Source organism: Haemaphysalis longicornis, unplaced genomic scaffold (genome assembly GCF_048455015.1).
Source record: "Haemaphysalis longicornis isolate Haplotype H1 unplaced genomic scaffold, Haemaphysalis longicornis Haplotype H1 scaffold_4, whole genome shotgun sequence".
Taxonomy (NCBI): Eukaryota; Metazoa; Arthropoda; class Arachnida; order Ixodida; family Ixodidae; genus Haemaphysalis; species Haemaphysalis longicornis.
The window spans coordinates 8124884-8145052 of record NW_027526361.1 but is presented as its reverse complement, the minus strand read 5'-3'; the positions used below and the strand labels follow the sequence as shown (position 1 = coordinate 8145052).

Here is a 20169-nt window from a genome sequence, read left to right as displayed (position 1 = left end):
GAAATTGATCGTGAAAGTTCCAAGAACAAAAAAAAAGCAATAGAGTTACAACTGTAATGTGAAAAACAGCAATCATGACCAGAAAATGCAGCATCTTCCGAAAAACAACAGGAAACACCCAGAATTATTGTGATAATAGACGTAATGGAGTGACAAAAAAACCGATACAAAAAACTTTCATGAGTGTATGATAGCAACCAATGCTATTACGTTCATTGCATTGCTGCCCAACCTAACGCACAAATAAACTGCAAAAAAAGAACCAACAATCTTTCTGGTAAATCACACCATGAGGTTACATTGCCAGTGACATGAACTACCGAAAAAAGATGAACCAATTTGTATTTTTGGAAACAAAGTGTTTATTTTTTGAAAAAAAGACAGACTTATGATACCAGACGTCAATTAAACTGCTAAAACATACAATCAAATGGCAAACAAAAGACACTGACAAAGGACAGTGACTCAACATCTTTCGGAAGCCTAGCAGCAAAGAAAGTAAACATTGAAGGCTCATACTACGCGACACAATGCAACGAGCATAACCGCAGTTTGGAATCAACTTGCACGCGTGCAAGTTACGTGCGCAATGCGACTCCCGGGGCCGGGTTCACACTGTTTGTACAACCGTAAGCCACACACGAACCAACCATACTCGTTTTGATCTCGTTACATGGCGCGCACACGAATCAACAACACTTTTTCGTGCACGCAAGGAACGCGCGCTGCAACAACTACGCGTCTTCTCCCCTAGCAAGATGGCGTCGTGGCGGCGTCACTTTACGGGCGGGCGCCCCTTCCACTCCAGCAATTTTTTTTAACCTCCTTGGGCAGGACAGAAGCCAGCTGAAACGATGCGGAGAGGCCGTGTAAAGTCCGGCAGTGCACATTATCGGAAAGACGTCCCACGCATGTAATTGCATGCATTTGGGCTTAGCTCGCAGTGAAGCAAACATGGGGAAATGTTTCTTGACCGGACCTGTCTGCTTGCTAGTCTTGGGGGTGGACAGGTTCGGGCGATGAGGCGGGATGTCGCTCTATAAAGGCACATGGAAGCACGCGGAGGGCAAACGTACGACAAAAAAAGAAGCAAACGAAACGGGGAGTAAGCGCGTGCATTCTCCACCATGAGACGAGGAAGAAGAAGACCGCGAGGAACGAGGACGCACGTCCTTTGAGGTCAGTGAAGGTTCTTCCCATAATAACCTGACATATGCTAGGGGATCGAATCAGAGCCACAGAAAATGAGAAGTGAGAATGCATAATTGTGCCTAAGAAAACGTATTCGCAATTCCTTCGCGACACCAATAAGGACACGCAGCTGTTGTCGTACACTAGTTTCTGAACCAGAGCTTGAAATGGGGCTAGTTGGTTTCTTACTCGGAACATTGCTGGCGCTAGGCGGGACAAGGACGACGAATTGCACACAACTGGAGCGCACTGGAGTGCGCTCCAGTTGTGTGCAATTCGTCGTCCTTGTCCCGCCTAGCGCCAGCAATGTTCCGAGTAGTTTCTGAACCTTGGAAAATTAGATCACAGCTTCATGCGCACCGTGTTCTACTCATTCGAGATACAATTCATTTCACGGCATCGCACTACCAGGAAAGCAACTTTCGGCTTCGTCGGAACTTAAAAACCGTTCACAAATTCCTCAACAGCATCAGGCAGGCGATAGAATGCCGTCATCTACGCAGCGAGCTGCTGGGCCGAGCAGTACAGCAAACAGGACAAAGCGCGGCTCAAGCAGCAAGCCCTTCCGTTCTATTGATAGCGACAGCGCACCAGCGTCGGTAGTCAAACACCAACCCTGGCCACTTATCTGCCTGGTCTCGGGCTTCGTGATCAGCGTGGCCATCATGATGTTCTTCGGCGCCGTCTCCGTCATGAGCACACCGCCGCACGGTCCGCCACCGCCTGCGCCGACACGAGGCCAGCGTGGAGGCACCGTCACGTGGTGGGACATCGGGCCAGCTTCGGCCAAAGCCGCCGCGGCGAACGCGAGCATCCGGGACGTGCTGCCGATGCTGCGGACCGAGAACTGGGAGCCTCCTGGCGAGCCCTTCGGCGAGTGGCACCCGCTGAAGAGGGGGAACGTCTACCAGGCTGGCTTGCTGGCGACCACCGATTCTGTCTCTACCGAAGGCAACAAAGAATTTGCGTCCGGAGCGGCGTCACCGGCACTGGCAGCGGAGAAGGACCAAGTTGACTCCAGAAGCCCGCGCATGACCAAGACGCCGACCCCGCGGGGGCGCCGCGGCAGCCTGGAAGGCTTAACCCCCGTCCACTACGTGCTCGAGATCCAGCCCAGCCTCGAGGAAGCGGCCAACTTCACGTTCAACGGGACTGTGACTATCACGTTCGCGTGCAGGACGCGCACGGACAAGGTGGCCGTGCACGCCGCGGCCGGCCTGGCCGTGGACGTGCTCAGCATCGCGGCCGCCTTTCGCAGCGCGCAGAAGCCCCTGCGCGTCGAGAACGCGTCGCGCAGCGCTCTGCAGGACCTGTACCTGGTGCGGCTCAGGGAACAGCTGCACAGGAACGTGCGCTACAACCTCACCCTGCGCTTCGCCGGAACAGTGGGCACGGAGCCCAAGGGACTCTACCGGGTCAGCTACGCCGACGCACACAGCAAGGGCCTCAGGTACCGCTGGCGATGGTGGCCGGCATCAGCTTATGCACGTTTACCGGATGAAAGCAAGCTTGTCTTTTGTGCCAACACGCTTTCGAAACTAATCAATGGGAAGAATTCAGTTGCTTGAGATTGGTGCCATTGCTAAGAAAGCGCTAACTCACGTAACAACGCGCGTACTCCGAGAATAGAATCGTTCGATGTTTAGTTGGTTCAATTGGACAGAAAAAGCTCACGCGTTTTGCACAGTTCGTGGTGTCACGAGACAGTAAACGAAGTTAACATTTTTGCGCTGCAGAACATGGTATGGCATACGCGGAACCATAATCAAATATTCCCGCCAGCTGCAGCCCGGGTGACGAAGATAAGGAGGAGGAAGCGGCTTGCTAAATTTGCACGGACCCTCAACGAACGGCTACCAAACTGAGCCTGAGAATAAATCCAGTACGTGTCCCATCAGCCCCGTAACGATGTTGTGGACTCCATGGGGTTTATTTACAGGACCAGGTTGATGGTCGTCCATTGAGGGTCCGTTGGTATTCGAGCCCCGAGCCCGCCAAAACGCCATGTACCGCAGGGCAAAAATATCTTGCTCCCGAACTGTCTCGTAATAAGAGAATTCTGAAACACTGCATGAGGAGTACCTTGCATAAAAGGGGGGTGAAGTGACTATATTTGTATCACTTTCTTGGAAGAATTTCGACAAAAAGATCTATTCCTCCGGCTGTGTGGACAAAGAGACATGCTTACGCGATGTCTAGGGTGGTCGGTTGAACCAGCCGGCTTCCGAGCAGCCGCTGGAGCCGCTCCCCGGCGCATTGTCGCAGCCGGAGCGGAGGAGCTCGTCGGCGAGCCTCAGTCGTCGCTTAATTTCGCCGCCGCAGGTGGGCTTTGTTGACCAGAATGCGCCCCAAGTACGCAAGGAGGGTGTTCCCCTGTTTTGACGATCCTTCTGTCACTGCAAGCTTCGACATCACCATCGTGCACAGGAAGGGCGTCAACGCCTTGTCCAATATGCCGGTCTACAGGACGGAAAGACGGTACGACGCGTTCACTGAGCGTTTCCCCGTCAATGCATATGGCTTCAAATGCAATGACATCCCAAAAACTGGCTTAAAGAACAGCCTGATCAGTTCCATTGCTGCGTGATAAAAAAAAGGCAATCTCGAAACAGGGAAAGCGCGCAGACACGTCATTTCTGGAACCGCACATTCCTTACGGTTTTTAAACCAATTATTTAATAGGGTTTTTACCTGAAGCTTAATCATTTATTGCTTCGGTACAACCACCAATGAAAGCATTAAAACAAAGTTCGTCTGGCCATAAGTTATTATCGTAATTCATAAGGTTTCGTAATAAAGGTGGTATAAAATTTAGAGGAGAGACCAAAGGCCTCGACGTCCGGGTGATAATGGTGTTCTATTTTACAAGATGGCGATGGGAGGAAGATGAAGCAGCTCGAGTGTGAGCTGGTCACGAGAGATTACGGGCACCGATGATGACAATCGCATCGGTGTCGCGATAATGATCAGAAAGTTTCCACAGGTGGCTTTAGTCAAGTCGCTCTCTATGCAAAAGCCTCATACTTTCCCCGGGATAACTATATACGAGCTAGCGCTAAAAATGAAAGATCTCTGGATCCGTGGCAAGGGCATAGACAACGACGCAAAAAGTTTTTCAAAAGTGTTGCCTACATAGCGTGTAATTTACGCGATGCGGTGAGATATAGGCGCCGAAAAAAAATGCAACAGCAAAACAGGAGTACTGCGAGTAAATATATAGTAACGTCATACACTCCTTGCTGTTACCTAATGCCGCCTTGGTACAAAACATAACACAATCTCTAACGGGGCGGTCATAATTAATTAAGCAGCGAAGAAAACTGGAGCGAATTTTGTCGCTCGGTGAGTTAATTTGTGTGTTCCAACAATATGTGTGATGCTGGCTTGGTGGCATTTAGGGCGAACGGGTATGAAATTTCGGTCTATTATAAGTGCAGTGTTCACCGAAACATAGATAAACTAAATTATTCACCCATGAGTGTATTGATCAATTACTAGGTGAAGTAATTCAATTACCCCACTGCCCGGCTAATTATTATGCCCGAACACGGGAGCACTTGAGGAATGGGACCAACAATTCGGTGCTGTGCGCACACGGAATGCTTGCGCTTGACGCTGCAACGGCAGTACACGCCTATCAAGCTGTTGGCGGGCGCCAGCGTGTGGCAGCAACCTTTCCCATTGATTGCACCCTCACTCTGGGCCCTCCCATCTCAAGATTTCCTATATATGGCACTCTATTCTAGAACTTCAAGGTACCCTACAAGACTTTCGATAAACGCTTTCACTGTTTCCTTTGCGTCTGGAAGCACTGCGAAAGCTATAGTTATCGCCAGCACGGAGCGGCACTGCGTGATTGGCTCGTCGCACCAGATACGCCTTCCGTTTCTGATTTGATTTTGTGGATTTATTTTTGAAGTTGCTATTGAAAAGCGTTCATTGCTGCAACTGAATGAAAACCGGCCAACAGCCACTACGTGGCCTTAATTGCGTAATTCGAGCGGTCGAAGAATGTCAAGACCGGGAAAGAGGGAAATGTTTTGAGCGAGTTTCGAAGTTATATTTTGAGCATAAAGCAGTAATTTTTGGCTGAAGTACTTTGTGACCACCTAATATAAGTACTGGGCGTGTTGGGTGACTACACTCTGCAAGCATTTAAGATTTCAAAAAAAGTTGAAAAAGTGTTGCAGGGTCCCTTTCATGTAGTATTACTTGATAGTTTCGAAAACGATTACACGCACGATGTGATTAGCGTATCCACTTTCTCGGCACCATTTCCGATTTTCTTGTTCAGGACGTCAGAACTCGTGGCCGACACGTTCGCCAGGACGCCCAAAATACCGACTTTGCTCATTGCGTTCACACTGAACAACTTTCCGTCGTTTGGCAAGGGAACGGTGAGTGCGGTGAGCTCCAGTTTCTATCATTTCGGGAAATCAGGGACTCGATTTGTTGACCTCGCAAGCATGGGCGACACTTGCCGTTTCAGAATTTGTCTGCAAGTGTGAAATTAGATACAAAACTAAAACAGGAGGCGGTTCTTGCGGAATGTCATAATTGTTAGCAACAATAAATCTTGCGTGTAAAAAAAAAAACATACTCGCCAATTTGGATGGTACATTGCCTGTTTTGGTAAACGACGCAAACGATTGTTTCACTGACGATCTGCAAGGGAATAGGAAAAGGAGAACGTGGTCACGTGCGCGGGATGCTTCCTTTTGTCTTGTAATGGCAACTTTGAAATACCTGTCACAGAAAAAATTTGTCCATTACAAACCTTGGTAACACTCGTGTCTTCGAAAAATAACTAGAAAAATCGATTTGTCAGATGCACCTAATTAACGTTTGTTGCGGGCCTGTCTTACTTTGGAGTGAAGACATGTCTATGAGAGCGTGTGTGACTGCATGCGCATAACGGGCTTGTTTACTAGTATAATTTCAGCACCAAACGTTTCCTTTCCTTTCATCCTTACAAAAAAAAAAAAAAAAAAAAAAAACGGTGAGGTGTCAGGTTGAGGAGACTTCTCGTATTGCAGAGTTAGAGAATTGATAGACGTATGGTGTGTAGTCACTCTACGTAATGTAGGCGTCGCATCTCGATGTTTATAGAAGGGTTAGATTTATGGAACCTCGAAAACAAAAATAAAAGGATTCTATTTTTTACATACATTTTTCAGATGTAATAATACTCGCAGCAAAGGCAAATGTTAGTAAACCGGGCTTGTGCTGATGCCTGCAGTTTGACAGGTCCCGTATCTCGGGATGCCGAGGAACTCAAGCTTCGTCGTTGGTTTTGGTTTGAGAGTAAATTGGAAGGGCATCGCTTCCTTGTAGCTTCCGTGAGTGTAGGGCGTACAGCTGCCTGTTTTCATTATGCGGCTTCGTCTAGATGCGCGTCTGGACGCGTGCTTCTGCGACCCATCTGGCGCAAAAGTTGGCCTTGGACATCGTGCCCAAACTGCTCGAGCATTACGAGGACTACTACGAGACCAAGTACCCCATGCCGAAGCTGGGTGAGCACTGTTATGCTTACGGGCGAGTACTTGTTTCTGCGTTCCGCCTTTGCGAGTGCACTTGGAACGTACGACAAAGGCAGCTCTTGGTGATGTGAGATCAGCGCGGTCTCGATTTCAGACGTGGTGCTGCTCGCCAACTGCTCCACCTTGACGTCCGGCTACTTCGGGCTGATCTTCGCGAAGGAGCCGACGTTCGTGCTGCAGAACCCCCGCAAGGCGGTGGCCAAGGACGCCGTGCGCCGGCTGTCGTCTCTGGCACGAGCCATATCCGCGCAGGTGGGCTCTGAGAGGCGCGCCCATTTGCAGTGATCGTGGCCACCGTCTCCCGGCTGCACGCATGGCCAATCCTTCTGGTATCGAGGAGGCCGTGGCTGGGCCCATGCCTCCTGTTGAAGCCTTGTTCGCTTTAACTGCTACACACGTCGTTTTTCCTGTGCCGATGTTACCCGACAGTGTGTTGTAACACGTGCCTCGACACGTGCCACGTGTAACACGTGCCACGCTCCAATTGAGAGTGATAGAGTGATATAGTGATTTCGCCTAACCTTAGGTATGGTTTTCCTTTTACCAAGCCAAGCTTGAAATCATCCAAGTACTTTCAGTGCTTACACATGGCGGTGACGTTGTGGCCAAGGTGATGCTCCGCTACCCCTCCCTTCCTCTCCCCCCCTGGCATACCCGGTTCATTTCCTATTTTTGAGAGCCCGTTGCGAACTCCAGATGGCATATATTATTCGTTACAGCCGTTTACTACGGTGATGATGCGATCGTTCGACCTAATGAAATCGGGTCTATATAGGGTAAAGCTTCAGCGGGAAAAAAAAAAAAAGAAACTTAGCTTTGGGAGATATTATATTTGCTCACTGGTGAATGGAAGCAGTAGCGCAACCAGCAGCCTAGTTCACGAAGTCGAAAAGCTGGACGATTGTACGCACAAGTTTTGGCAACGACATTCGGCCGGTGGGTATTTCTTGAAGAATTGACACCGCAATAGCCATTTCCAAAGTACAGGTTTAAGTTTCCCTGAACGGAAGCAGAAAGGAACGAAGACGAAGACGTTACCGAAAATTTATCAATGTGTTAAGGCGACATAGTCCCGCAGAAAACTGCAGCAGTATAAACACCGAATGCTCTCGGCTGCGCGCTATATCGCGTTATTCGGATGAGGCCACTTCTTAGAGAACAGACCGAGCAATATGTACTGCGCAGGCCAAATGCACCAGGGGCATGCAAGTTAACTAACAACACGAGAATAAGTTACTCGTAGGGTTCGCCAAGAGAAATCATCAATTAGTATTTCGACCTATAAGGGGTGGCAAAGACTTCGATGCTCGAGGAAGGCCTTTCTTAAGAAAGAAAAGTCGCACCAGGGCAGAGATTCTGGCGTTTAAGCGCTTCAAAATATACCAGTACTCCCCCGAGCCTTCCTGCGTATCCCCAACCACCCTTTTTTGCAGCTGTTTACGAGTTTTCCGTCTGCAATGGCTTCATGGGCGAATCTTCCAGCGTTTGCGAACAAGGGTCGTAACCGCGGCGCTTGACTCGACTGTCAAAAACACCCCATGGGGTGTTTTTGACAGTCGAGTCAAGCGCCGCGGCAAGCGTCAAGACGACGCACGTGTGATTTACCCCGAGTGATTGCTGCATTAGAATAAATCGCCTCGCGGCACACTGCCGCATCAGTGTTCTGACACTCAGTAATAGCCTTAATTTAGTCGCCTTCAGTACCCCGCACCTGGGATTTTGTGTTCTCCTTTCAAGTGGTTCGGAAATCACGTGACGCTGTCCGGATGGAACAACCTCTGGCTGGGCCGAGCGATGGCGGAACTGCACAAGTACGCCGCGCTGCACAAGGTCGACAGCTACTGGAACACCGTGAGAGTTGCTCCTCATAAACTGCCCACTGTTGCTGACGCTGAAAGGCAGTGAGGTTTAGCAAGCATTGCCTTTTCAGTGGATTTTAGACATTTGCGGGAATGCTCTACACATTAGTTTTGTCCTAAGCACGAGAGACTTTTCCATCAAACAGAGCAGAATCCCGCAAGAGATCATCTTTTGACATGGATAGGAGGATGTCGATAAGGGAAGTCAAACTAGGGATTATTATTAGCCTTCGTGCCACCTGAGACCTGCCCTGGTATTATTTTTCACAGGAGAATATATACGTTATTTGACCTCGATCGTTTATGCGACTAAATGGCAGTGTTTCGTGTACGTGCCTCATATATTCTGCGCCCCTTTGGATACGAAAAATTGTCTTTTATGCGGAATGCCTGAGAGTTAACAGGAGTAATTTACGAAGCTTGGAAGAAAAGCAGATGCGCGTACGCGAAGGAACTGGTAATTGTTTTTCATGTCTTAGTTTTTCGATTGAGCGATTGCAGCCTTGAGCAGAATCTGTCCTTGTCGGGTGTGCACACTATCCTATAAAGTTTGCCTTCTTCCCGCTACTATTCCTACTCAAGCGTCGTTTAAAGTGAGTTTGAAGCTCCGCGTCGGATCAATGCCCAGGTAATACCAAGGGCAAGCTTCGCGGGCTTTGACCGAGGGGCAACATTGGGCGTTTTCTGCATCAAAACTGCACGACCGATGCGCTGCAACGAAGGTGCTGGAACAAAACCTAGTTCTCAAGAGGCACCGGATCGCACTTCCGAGCTCCTCTTCGGGATGGCGCCACCACCGCCTCGCTACGCTCGAGAGTCGCCGTACACGAGCGTGATACCGCTCACATGAACGGGTCACTTTTCCTTTAATGAGGACTACCGGTAGTACCCAGCGTCGCCCGGGTGGATCAATATACCAATAGGTATAACACGCTGATTTATTCGTCACTCTATCCCCCAAACCCCATCCCTTCCCCCTTCTTGGAGCAGCGGGAGAACTGACCAGCTGCCTGCTAGAGACGCAGCTTAACCTCGTGTCTCGGGCAAGAGCAGCTGCCACGACTCGCGGCTATGCAGACTAGGAAGGCCACCCACAGCAGCGATTTCCGCTCCAATAAAAGTTTCTCTCCTCCTCTTCCCCCGTGGAGTTCTACACAGTGAGGAACTGTAAATACGCGAACTCCTACCGGAGGCGTCTGGTTAAGAAAGCGGGCGGAATTGGTGTTATCGCAGAACTTTCCCGAAACAAACTGTACGACGTGGGTGCGCTTAAACTACTACCCCTCACCCATGTGAAGTTTATCTCTGTAGGTGTCGGGAATAACTACCAGCCACAGTTTTACAACGAAGGACATGGGCTCCTAGCGGAGACGTGTTGTTACGAAAAATGCCGCCCGCTGCCCTAAAAAATGGCGTGCGAGTTATGCGAACGCAGGAAAATTGAATTGAAGAAACATCTAATGTATTCATCATGTGCATTGCGAGGCAATTCAGAGCGCGCCAAATAAGCTAGGTCACTTACCCCCGTGTCCACAAATGTAACTTAAGTACCACTTTTGTCTTTCGACCATTTTCGGCTCCAAACAGTTTCAAAAACAAACATGTGATGAAAGGGCGCCTTTTCGTGAACTGGTCGACGCACTTTTTCGCAGCCGAAATCGTTGATGGTGCTAACTTGGATTTTGTACCGGGTGGTGACGGCATTTTAAAATGCTAGCTTGCCTCGAAAAGAGTGAAATTTTTATTTTACGGCAGCGGAACTCATCACTGGCGAACTGCAGCACAGATAGCAGTGAAGAGTACAAGCGCAATTACACGCCGACCGGAAGGCCTACCACCTCAAAACTTCCGTCTCGAACCGGCACCGCATTTGAGAGGGAAGCGCGCGGTAGTTTGCAGTGCGGGAGAAAAAAAAATTGAAATGTAGTTAATCTTTCCACCAGGTGTCCCGCTACACAAGAAAAGATTAAAGTTAGTGCTACGTTTGCTTTGGGATTGCGCTAGCCGATCTGTTTATCATCCTCATCATCATGACGACTTTCGTTATTGACGATTATCACTGTTTTCGTAGCTGCTGGCTTCTTGAAATAGTACTAGTACTCTGTAAGTTAGTGCATTTCTCTGGACGATTTTTCAGTAAAAGCGCAAAAACGATGACTGATAAGCTTAGCGAGTTCGTTACATCCAGGTTAACCGCCGCAACGCCTTCGTTACATAGACGTCGCAAACACGTGGGCCTCATTGGGGTTGCAACGGGGAATTGAAAAACTTCGTTAAATCCAGGAATTCGTTACATAGGGGTTCGTTGCATCGAGGGTTAACTGTACTTAGTAGTTAAAAACAAGAAGTTAGAACACAGATAACAAATTATCGCGCTTGTTTTGTTTCTTGCCTAAGTTTCGTGGAAGGGGTGTGAGAGGGAAAAAATGGCGGAAAAGAACATGACAGGTAGGAGGATGAGAGGAACGGTAGTTAACGTGGCAGAGAAGGCTGAATCCCCGTATTTCGACGATATTTTCAACGAAGCAAGCAGATATGTGGACGATTGGTTTCAGTCCCCTAGGGCTGTAAGTACAAAAAAAAAAAAAAAAAAACGTGATTGAGCTCTTTCGCGACGTTCTTAAATCCTTTCAGATTTATAAAGAAGGTGAAGAAAAACGCATTGCAGGGTCCCTTTAATGGGGTGTTGGGCCGATGACGATAAAAATGCACCGCGGCGTACGTACGTCCGTGTGGATTAATTTTTCCGACGTCATCCCCATATCCTAGCATTTTCCCGTCATATCCCAGGCAGTATCGTATACTAGGATAAACTCCTCCTTCTCAAGAACCCGTGTACTAGCGGGCGTAAACAATTCAGATATTTGGCAGCTGCATAAAACCTTGAAAGCCTTCCTCAAAGTTTTTTGACATCAGCCAGTAGGCCTTCATGGAGTGTGCGTGGCGTAAATACCATCGTGACATGGTTGAGGCGGATTCCTCGGCGCAGCCAGGCAGATATTTTCATCCTGCGGTCAAGAGAAATGAGGGAACAGGGGTCTACGTCGGTCAGAGCGGGGAGGAGAGGGGCATGCACGGTGACAGCCACGCCTGCGCTCTTAGTTTCCCGTCCATAAAACGGCCTTTTCCGAGGTCTTTGATGGGGAGCGAAACAAAAATACACATTACAAAGTGCAAGCTATTGCAGCTAAGCCCAGAGTTGGGCTCTCAGTACATTCTCATGGCGATTATGGTAAGCAGTTCGTTTATTATTGGCACAAGCGCGGCATACGCGCTTTGCGATGTGTTTGGAGGTCAGCTGTGCTGTTTATTCTTCTACATTGATCAGCTGGACCTGGAGCTGGTGTACGACGTTCACGAGGCCATGTATCTGGACAGCCTGGGGACGCGATACGCACTGTCGGACGAAGCTTCTATAGACGCCAACACCGAGAACCCCCTTGTCAACGTCAACCTGAAGAAGGCGAGCCGAATATTTTTCTTCGTGCGCTTCAGTTACGACGATCGTGATGCAAAACGCTGCGCGAATGGCTTATCATCCCGTTAACGATGGTCTGGTTGCAGGGCCTCGCCATAGTGCGGATGCTGGACTCTTTTCTAAGCAATGGCACATTCAGAAGAGGCCTGACCGTAAGCGCCTTGTTCAGCAGTGCACGACGTTCAGTGCCGTATCTGCAGCTTTTGTCTTTGCAGGAGTTCTTGCAGTCGTACAGACACGAACGCATACACGAGGATGACATCTGGCGGGCGCTTGAGAAGGTACGGGGCACAACAGCGGCGCTGCCGAACACGCTTGTATCGCGATTATTTCTGGCCTGTGAAACGGGAGCTTGTTTTACTTAAGACAAATCAGTGCTCGAAAAGAACGCGAAGGTCAGGTGATGTCATGTTGAACAGGGTGGAAAATTGTTCAAAGAAAGCTAATAAATGGAAACAAGAGTGCCTGCCGCATCACCCCCTCTTATACTTTTTTCTTCATTTTCGCAATACGCTATCCCACACACACGCACGCTCACGCTTTTTAATTATTCCTCCCACCATGGCGATCGCCGAAAAGAGAGGATGTGCTCACATCGCCTCCGGCTGTTATGCTAATTTTTGCAACGCTAATTAACAGTTAACGCGATGTAATGAGCACCTTTGTGTCCGTGAAGGTACGGGGCATCGCCCGGTACCTGATTCGACCAAGCGGCACGTTCATTTTAAGAAATACGAGGACTTTATTCCCGCGGAAACGGCGACCCGCCGCTAAGCCTAACCGTGTGGCCGGGGAGTACGGCCGCTAAGCCTAGGCCGGCTTGGTTTAACGCCGCTGTGGCGATGGAACAAGGCAACAAGGTGGAGATAGAGACGACGACTTCATCACCAGAAGTACCCGCGACCCCAGCCCCCAGCAACAGCGACGGGCAAGTGCGCATCGAAGTTCAGGGCGATGAGATCTCTTGAGAAGGGTTCAATGAAAGTCACGGGTGGTCACACGAGGGCAGGAGAGTAAGAACCCCGGCGAGCAGCGAAGGCGCAACCACTAACACTCGCCAGAGTAGGCCTAAAACAAGAGCCAATGCCGCAAGGAACACTTAAAAAAAAAGGTCGGCGCACTTACTAACAGAACACTAACCAGTTACTTGTCCCAGTATTGACTAGGTACTTAGTTGCGTCATGCATGACCTAGTAAAAATCTACGCGCAACAATGTGGATCTGCTGAGTGCGCAGCGCGACGTCGACATTCATCACGCACATATCACACGTGGGCAATGAACAAGTGAATTGAGCAAGAAAATCAACGGGAAGCGCGAGGAGAGCGAGTATTACTTAGTTACCTTACAAATACATCTGCACTGTTTGCTTTTATAGCTAGCAGCGGAATGTCTCCTGAGAGAGTCGGTGGGCTTGTCATAAAAATCAAATATTGTAGCGATAATTTTAGAATTATGAATTTTAATGTGAGCATATACAAAACTTGCAAAACCTTTTTAATCGTGATTTGGTGTGGAAAAAGAGCTGTAGTTATTATGTTCAATAATTCATAGAATTTGTTACTTCAGTGAATGTTAGTATCAAACCAGCAGCAGTTACTAAGTGCATGGTCTAGACTACTAACGGTTCCATACTTAGTGGTAGCACGTGCCTACCTACCGTTCTGGGGGGTAGTAAACTCCGTAAGGAGTTAGTAAATACAGCCGTTACTACCCTTTTACGAGCTTTTTTGTTAAGATTGAAGGCGATCGCGACGATGACGAGGGCAGCGATGATGCCGAACACGCTACCGAGCGAGAAAATCAAGATAATTGTTCGGCCTCGAGGAGAGCTGAACATTGCACGAGGAGGGCTGAACATTGCAAAGGCACGAACGACCACCGTAGCCTCGGCCATAATGGCGGCGGCAAGGGTTGCGAGAGAAGACGGCACTGCGGACACCTTCTGCTCCAACTTCCACCAAAGCATCATGGTGGTGAGTACTCCTGACGGGAGGAGAGCTTTGTCCGATGCCAAACTCCAAGCGATACGAATCGGAGACAAGACCTACGAAGTAGGCGCGTACCAAACCACACCAGATGGCACGGCCAAGGGAGTCATACGCGGCATCCCCGTCGAAGACAGCCCGGCGGAAATCGACCGAAACATCGTCAACCTGAGGAACCCACTGGCGAGAGGAGCGCCGAGAATCGGTAAGTCGACGACGGTCGTCATGGTCTCCGAAGGGCAAAAGGTTCCAAACAACGTGCGCTACGGCCCGGTAATCACGAGATGCAGCCTGTACTGCGAGCAAGTTGATATGCGCAAGCGAGGCGGCAAGGTAGACCATACGTCTGCCCCGACCCGGATGCGAAAGTGGGCTTCAACAGCGGAACGGTCAACCCGACGGAATATCACGACAGCGAATGCAACGCCAAATGCAAGCTGTGCGGAGGGAAGCCCCCAACGGGCGGCAGGGAGTGCAAAAACAAGTACAAGACCCCCTACGCAGTGATGAGACAACGGGAACGCAAGATGGCGGAACAACAGGAGAGACAGAAGCTAGCCCAGAGCGCGTCCCCGGCGCTGATGACGACACCAAGAGATTTTCAATCAAGAGATTTTTCCGCGCTTTTATCCGCGAGCGGATAAAAACGCACCGTGCGAGTCGTCAACGCCGATCCCAATGCAATTACCGAGTCAGCTGGGCAGACGCAACAAAAACGGAAGCAACCAAAGGGACGCAGCAGCAGCGTCAACGCCCCGACAGCGCGACAAGAAACCTAGGAGAGAGGGAAATGATGCGAGCCCTCAAATAAGGAAACGACGCGTGGAGAAAGAGATACGCGGAGCTCGAGGAAAAGATCAACAAGATCAGCAAGGACATAGAAGGGAACCTGAGAAGGATGGAAGCTCTATTACAGCAACATCAACAATAGCAACAGCAACCAACAGCAGCAACAACAACGAAGGAGGAAACAAATGGAAAGTGACCCGGGAGTGACAGCAGCGGCGGGACTGGAACCAAAAAGAAGAGCAATAAAAAATCTCAAGAAACGCAAACTCAGCGACAGGATCGACAACCTGCAAGACAGATTCAACCGCTTTGAAGAATACACGTGAGCATCTTTCAAGGCATTCAACGATCGACTAGCGACACTAGAGCAAATGTGCCAACAACTAATGACGACAGTAGAAGGACTAACACTACAAATAGCTAACCTCCAGCAAGCATGGGCAGGGCAACCGCAGCACCAGCAACAACAGCGAAAGGCCTCCTGGCCTGGCAATGGAACTGCAACAGGTGCGACCCAAAGAAAGCGGCACTGCAACAACACCTAAGACAAGTAACGAGAAAGCCGGGCGTCATCATGCTGCAGGAAACCCGTGACGAAAATGCCCGACTCCCGGGCTACCGATCCATCGCCGGCTGACCCAAAAAACAGGGAACGGCCAGCAGGAGCGGCAGAGGAGTCTGCACCATGCTGAAGAAAGGCCTCACGTTCGTCAAGCACGAGCTTTTCAAGAACAGCACGATAGAGCAGACAACGGTGAGGTTGGAACGGGAAGGGACAAGGAAAGCACGTATACATAGCAAACTAATACAGCAGCCCGTCGCACGGGAAGCATAAATTCAAAGCACTACTGCACAAGGCGAGCAAGATCGCGGGACCGGACGACAGATTGATAATATGCGGAGACTTCAACGCACAGAATCAATCGTTGGGGTACCAAAGGACATTAGCAAAGGGCAGAGACCTGCTGCAAGACGCCACGGACGGGGGAATAATTCTAATCACGGACCCGACCACACCCACGAAAACCGGCAACTCGCTCACCAGCGACACAACGCCGGACCTCACTTTCGTCAGAAAGGGCAGAAACGACGGGGCAGGCTTCGAGTGGCGCAACACGGGCAACGACCTGGGCAGCAACCCAGGTACATCGTGGAGGTCACGATCCCGATCGAGTGTAACGGAGAGACTGAAGGAGGCCACCGAAAGCAACGACACAGGGATTGGGACGCCTTCGGAAAGCTTGTACCCACTGAGCAGACGGAAATTACGGACATAGAGGCGTGGACAACCGAAACCATGGAGAAGACGGAGGAAGCCACCAGAACCATCGAGATGAAAGTCAACGTCGGTAGAATCGACAGCCGACTGGCCCACCTCATCGCAGCCAAACAGTCGATACAGGCAAGGTGGAAGACGCAGCGAACCAACACGAGACTGCGCAAGAAGGTGGCTGAACTCAGCAGGGAGATAGAATTACACAGCAGGGTGCTGTGCATCCAACAATGGAACGAAGTGCGCGACTGTGCGCGACAGCCAAATGCGCTGCGGCAAGACGTGGAGATTGCTGAGAAGCCTCCTAAACGAGAGCTCAACCGAATCCCATCAGCCCGACAACCTGGCCCGGATCATCCATAAAGCCAGAAAGGAGCAAGGGGAAGACGAGACGAAAAGGAAAATCGTCAAGTACCTACCGACCGCAACCGGAATACCAGGGGGAAGAGAAAGAGTGTCTAGACCGGGACATAGAGGGGTGGGAGGACAGGGCCGCCTTACAAGGCCTGAACACCAAGTCGGCGGCGGGACCCGACCGCGTCACTAACAGAGCACTCAAAAATCTAAACGAAACGGCCATCGAGAACCTCGCGGCCTACTTCCACAAGTGCTGGCGCGCAGTGTCGCTTCCCCCACAATGGAAGGCGGCCAAGACCATCCTAAACCGCAAGCCGGACTAATCCCCCGGCAGAGAGAACCTCAGACCGGTATCGCTCACGTCCTGCATGGGCAAGGCACTAGAACACGTCCTCGTGAACAGATGGCAGATGTACCTAGAAGACGGAGGGCTCTACCCCAACACAATCATCGGGTTCAGGAGCAAGCTCTGCACATTCAACGAAAGCACGAGATCCTCGACGACACAACGGGAATGAGAGACAAGAAAGCCATACCTGGCTTCGACCTCCAGAGCGCCTTCGATAAAGTGAGGCACCCTGCGATCCTAGTGCAAGTAGAGAAGCTAAACATGGGCAGGATAGCGTATGCGTACATCAGACTTCCTGACGAACAGAACCACTGAGACCAACGCCGGTGACCTGCGGCTACCGGAGAAGCTAGGCAGCGTCAGAACCCCCCCCCCCCCCCCCACCCTCCCCCAAAGGGTCGGTCATCTCGTCGTTACACTACAATCTGGTAATGATCGGGGTGGCCGAGACACTCTCGCAAGTCGGGGGGGGGGAAGGTTCGACACACTATATACGCCTATGACGTGACGCTTTGGGTACCGGGAGGAACCGACGGGTACATCAAAAGCCCGCTGCAAGAGGCAGTCGAGGCCATCGAAGAGCAACTAGACGGGTCCGGGCTCGTCTGCTCCCCAAGCAAGTCCAAGCTAGTGGTGATTCCACCGAAGAGAACAGCCGGAAGTACAAAGGGAGGCAAGCTCGAGAGAAAGCGAGAAAGGATCAGGATGAAGACGAGAAGCGGCCACACGATCCCTGAGGTCGAGAAGATTCGGGTACTTGGCATGCTATTCGAACGAAAGTTGATGAACGGCGAAGCGGTCAACAGACTAACGGCCAAAGTCAACGCGGCCATACGACTCATAAAGCGAGTGTCAAACAAGAAAGCAGGAATGAAGGAGGAGATCAAGCCTCATGATAATCGTACAATCCTTTGCAATAAGCCGCGTAACGTACGTGACAGCATTCCACGACTGGAAGCAATGCGCGAGCGGAACAAAATCAACGCGCTGATACGCCAGTCCTATAAGGCGGCACTCGGGCTCATCGACGGCACGAGCACGGAGAAATTCCTGGCCCTCGGAGTGCACAACACGCTGGAGGAAATAGCAGAAGCGCAAATAACGGCATAACTAGCGCGCCTCACGGAAACAAGAACGGGTAGACAAGTATTAAGTAACCTGGGCATAATCCTGAGGGAACAAGATAGAATAGAAGAGACAATCCCAGAAGACATTAGACGAAGGCAACGAGTACATCCAATACTGACATGAATCCGGAATACAACAGGGAAAGGCGAGAGGCGAGGGCCTGGGCAGTCGTCGACCTCCACTCCAGGGACGAGGGAGCCATACACGTGGACGCAGCCGAATACCGGGGAGACGAGAAAGCCTACGCAGCAGTCGCAGTCAAAATCACGACCGGGATGACGAAGGGAGCAGTGCGCGTGCGCACACGGAAGGCGCATCGGGCAGAGGAGGTGGCCATCGTCCTGGCCATCGCCGACCCCGGGTGCACGATCGTATACTCAGTGACTCCAGAACGGAAATACGCAACTACGCCACAGGAAGAGTGAGCAGCCAAGCCGCGCGGATACTGAGAGCACAAAGATTGAGATCCGCAGTGTGGCGATCAAATGGTTCCCAGCATACATAAGCGAAGAGGTAACGGAAACAGGGAACGCAAACCACAACGAGACGGCGAACGCAGTGGAGCGAGAACTCACCAACCGCGCCGCGGCAACCGCCGCCGTCGAACCGTGGCGGGAGACCAAAGAAACATGAACACATAAAACGAAATAACGAAGTGGTACAGACACGAGATAAAAACAATGCCACCGCCCCACCCGGGCCTGACAAGGGAGGAAGCGGTGCCACATCGGCAACTCTGAACGGGGACGCTACCTACCCCAGTACTAATGAAGCACGAGTGCCCGGACGTATACACGAGTGATCTATGGCGCACATGCCAGAAGGAGAGAGCCACGAGGTCTCACATTCTATGGGACGGCAGCAAGAATCCACACGAAGCGGCAACGAGGAAGACGATCCCGCCGCGGCTAGAAGCAGCGATGAGGAGCTACAAAAAGGCGACCCAGGCCGTCCAGTAGGTCTCGGCCGCACTCGAAAGGCAGCGACCCAGCGAAATCAAGGGAAGACTGCCGCCCCAGATCAGGGGCAGGCGAGGTCGACCCGAGGGAGTAGCAGGGCCGCGGCAGAAGTACGGGCGACATCAACCGAGACGACGTTAAGGTCGCGTCGCGGCGAAGAACCCTAACAAGACCAGGGCGACAAGCGTCTGCAGGCACTATCAATAGTTGTTGTACCGTACCCTACCTCCCATCATGGCTTGCAAAGTGTACAGAGGGTAACAACCTTGAGCAGGACCGATCGCTTCTCGCACTCGGAATGTCTCGCTGCCTTGGTAGCAGACAGTAGTTAAGACTGCATTTAGCAGTTAAGACAGTCCGTCCGCTAAAACTGAAGTCCAACCCGGCCGCTTCTGTCCCGAGCCTCCTGTTCGAAGAGATTTGCCTCACCAATTTTCACATATAGATGATCTTCGGACCAGCGTATTGCGCACTGTACTATCGCATTTAATTACAGAATAAAAAATAAACAGGACGGAAAGCTGCATAGACTTCATTCGCTGCCAGGGAAACCTAAATTGTGCTTCCAAATACAAGAACCAGCTTACCAGCATGAAAAGAGGGGTCATTCATATTTCATAGCATCGCAGATGCGAGATGACTTTGTTAGCCTACAACTGGAATATTCCACGAGTAAAGGAGGAAAGGGTAAATAAAATCACCGAAATATAATGCAACAGATTTGAGTTTTCAACTACACTCAGACACAGGATACTGTTGGGCGCCTTTGCTATTTCTTCTTCCTCTTACCAAGAGCGTAAAGCCGGGCGTTTCAAAAACAAATAAGCTCGCTAACAGGTTAAAAATGAAAAACAAGGATGGGGGCCGTAAGCATTGACATCCTTGCTGTGCCAGAGGACCTGCTCACAAACCTCGTGTAGTTGACGCCTTAAACTGTTGACACTTGAAGTTGGAGTAGCGAGGGGTTGGTGCCAGCCAAGGCACATGTGTTGGCGGCACGTCAAAGCGTATGGCCTCACGCCTTGCCACAGGTGGAGAACGTCTCGGGCGTTCCGATGGACCTGAGCTCGGTGATGCACTCGTGGACGAAGCAAGAGGGCTACCCACTGGTGACCGTCAAGAGGTTCTATGCCTCGGGTACCGCCAAGCTCACCCAGAGCCGCTACTACCTCAGTGAACCTCGCGTGGAAAGCAGGTGCTTCACCACGCTCCAGAGCGGACAGCCGTACCTTCAAGATCTCATTGCGTGTAGCTTTAAT

At 50.7% G+C, this 20169-nt stretch overlaps 1 protein-coding gene across 3 annotated transcripts in view; it reads left to right on the top strand.

The window, feature by feature from the left end:
* Positions 1-1736: 1736 nt before the first annotated feature.
* LOC144180266 (thyrotropin-releasing hormone-degrading ectoenzyme-like) overlaps positions 1737-20169 on the top strand; it is a 42413-nt gene continuing 23980 nt past the window's right edge. Inside the window, exons 1-8 of one of the 3 annotated variants that reach the window (XM_077708644.1) lie at positions 1737-2641; positions 3514-3669; positions 5486-5588; positions 6581-6704; positions 6826-6983; positions 8469-8582; positions 11919-12220; positions 12284-12504. In XM_077708644.1, coding sequence (XP_077564770.1) covers positions 1857-2641; positions 3514-3669; positions 5486-5588; positions 6581-6704; positions 6826-6983; positions 8469-8582; positions 11919-12137 — 1659 coding nt within the window. In that variant the 5' untranslated portion in view covers positions 1737-1856 and the 3' untranslated portion in view covers positions 12138-12220; positions 12284-12504. Of the gene's footprint in view, positions 2642-3513; positions 3670-5485; positions 5598-6580; positions 6705-6825; positions 6984-8468; positions 8583-11918; positions 12221-12283; positions 12505-19941; positions 20106-20169 lie in introns of those variants that run through there. The other 2 variants (XM_077708643.1, XM_077708645.1) reach the window with 2 other exon arrangements.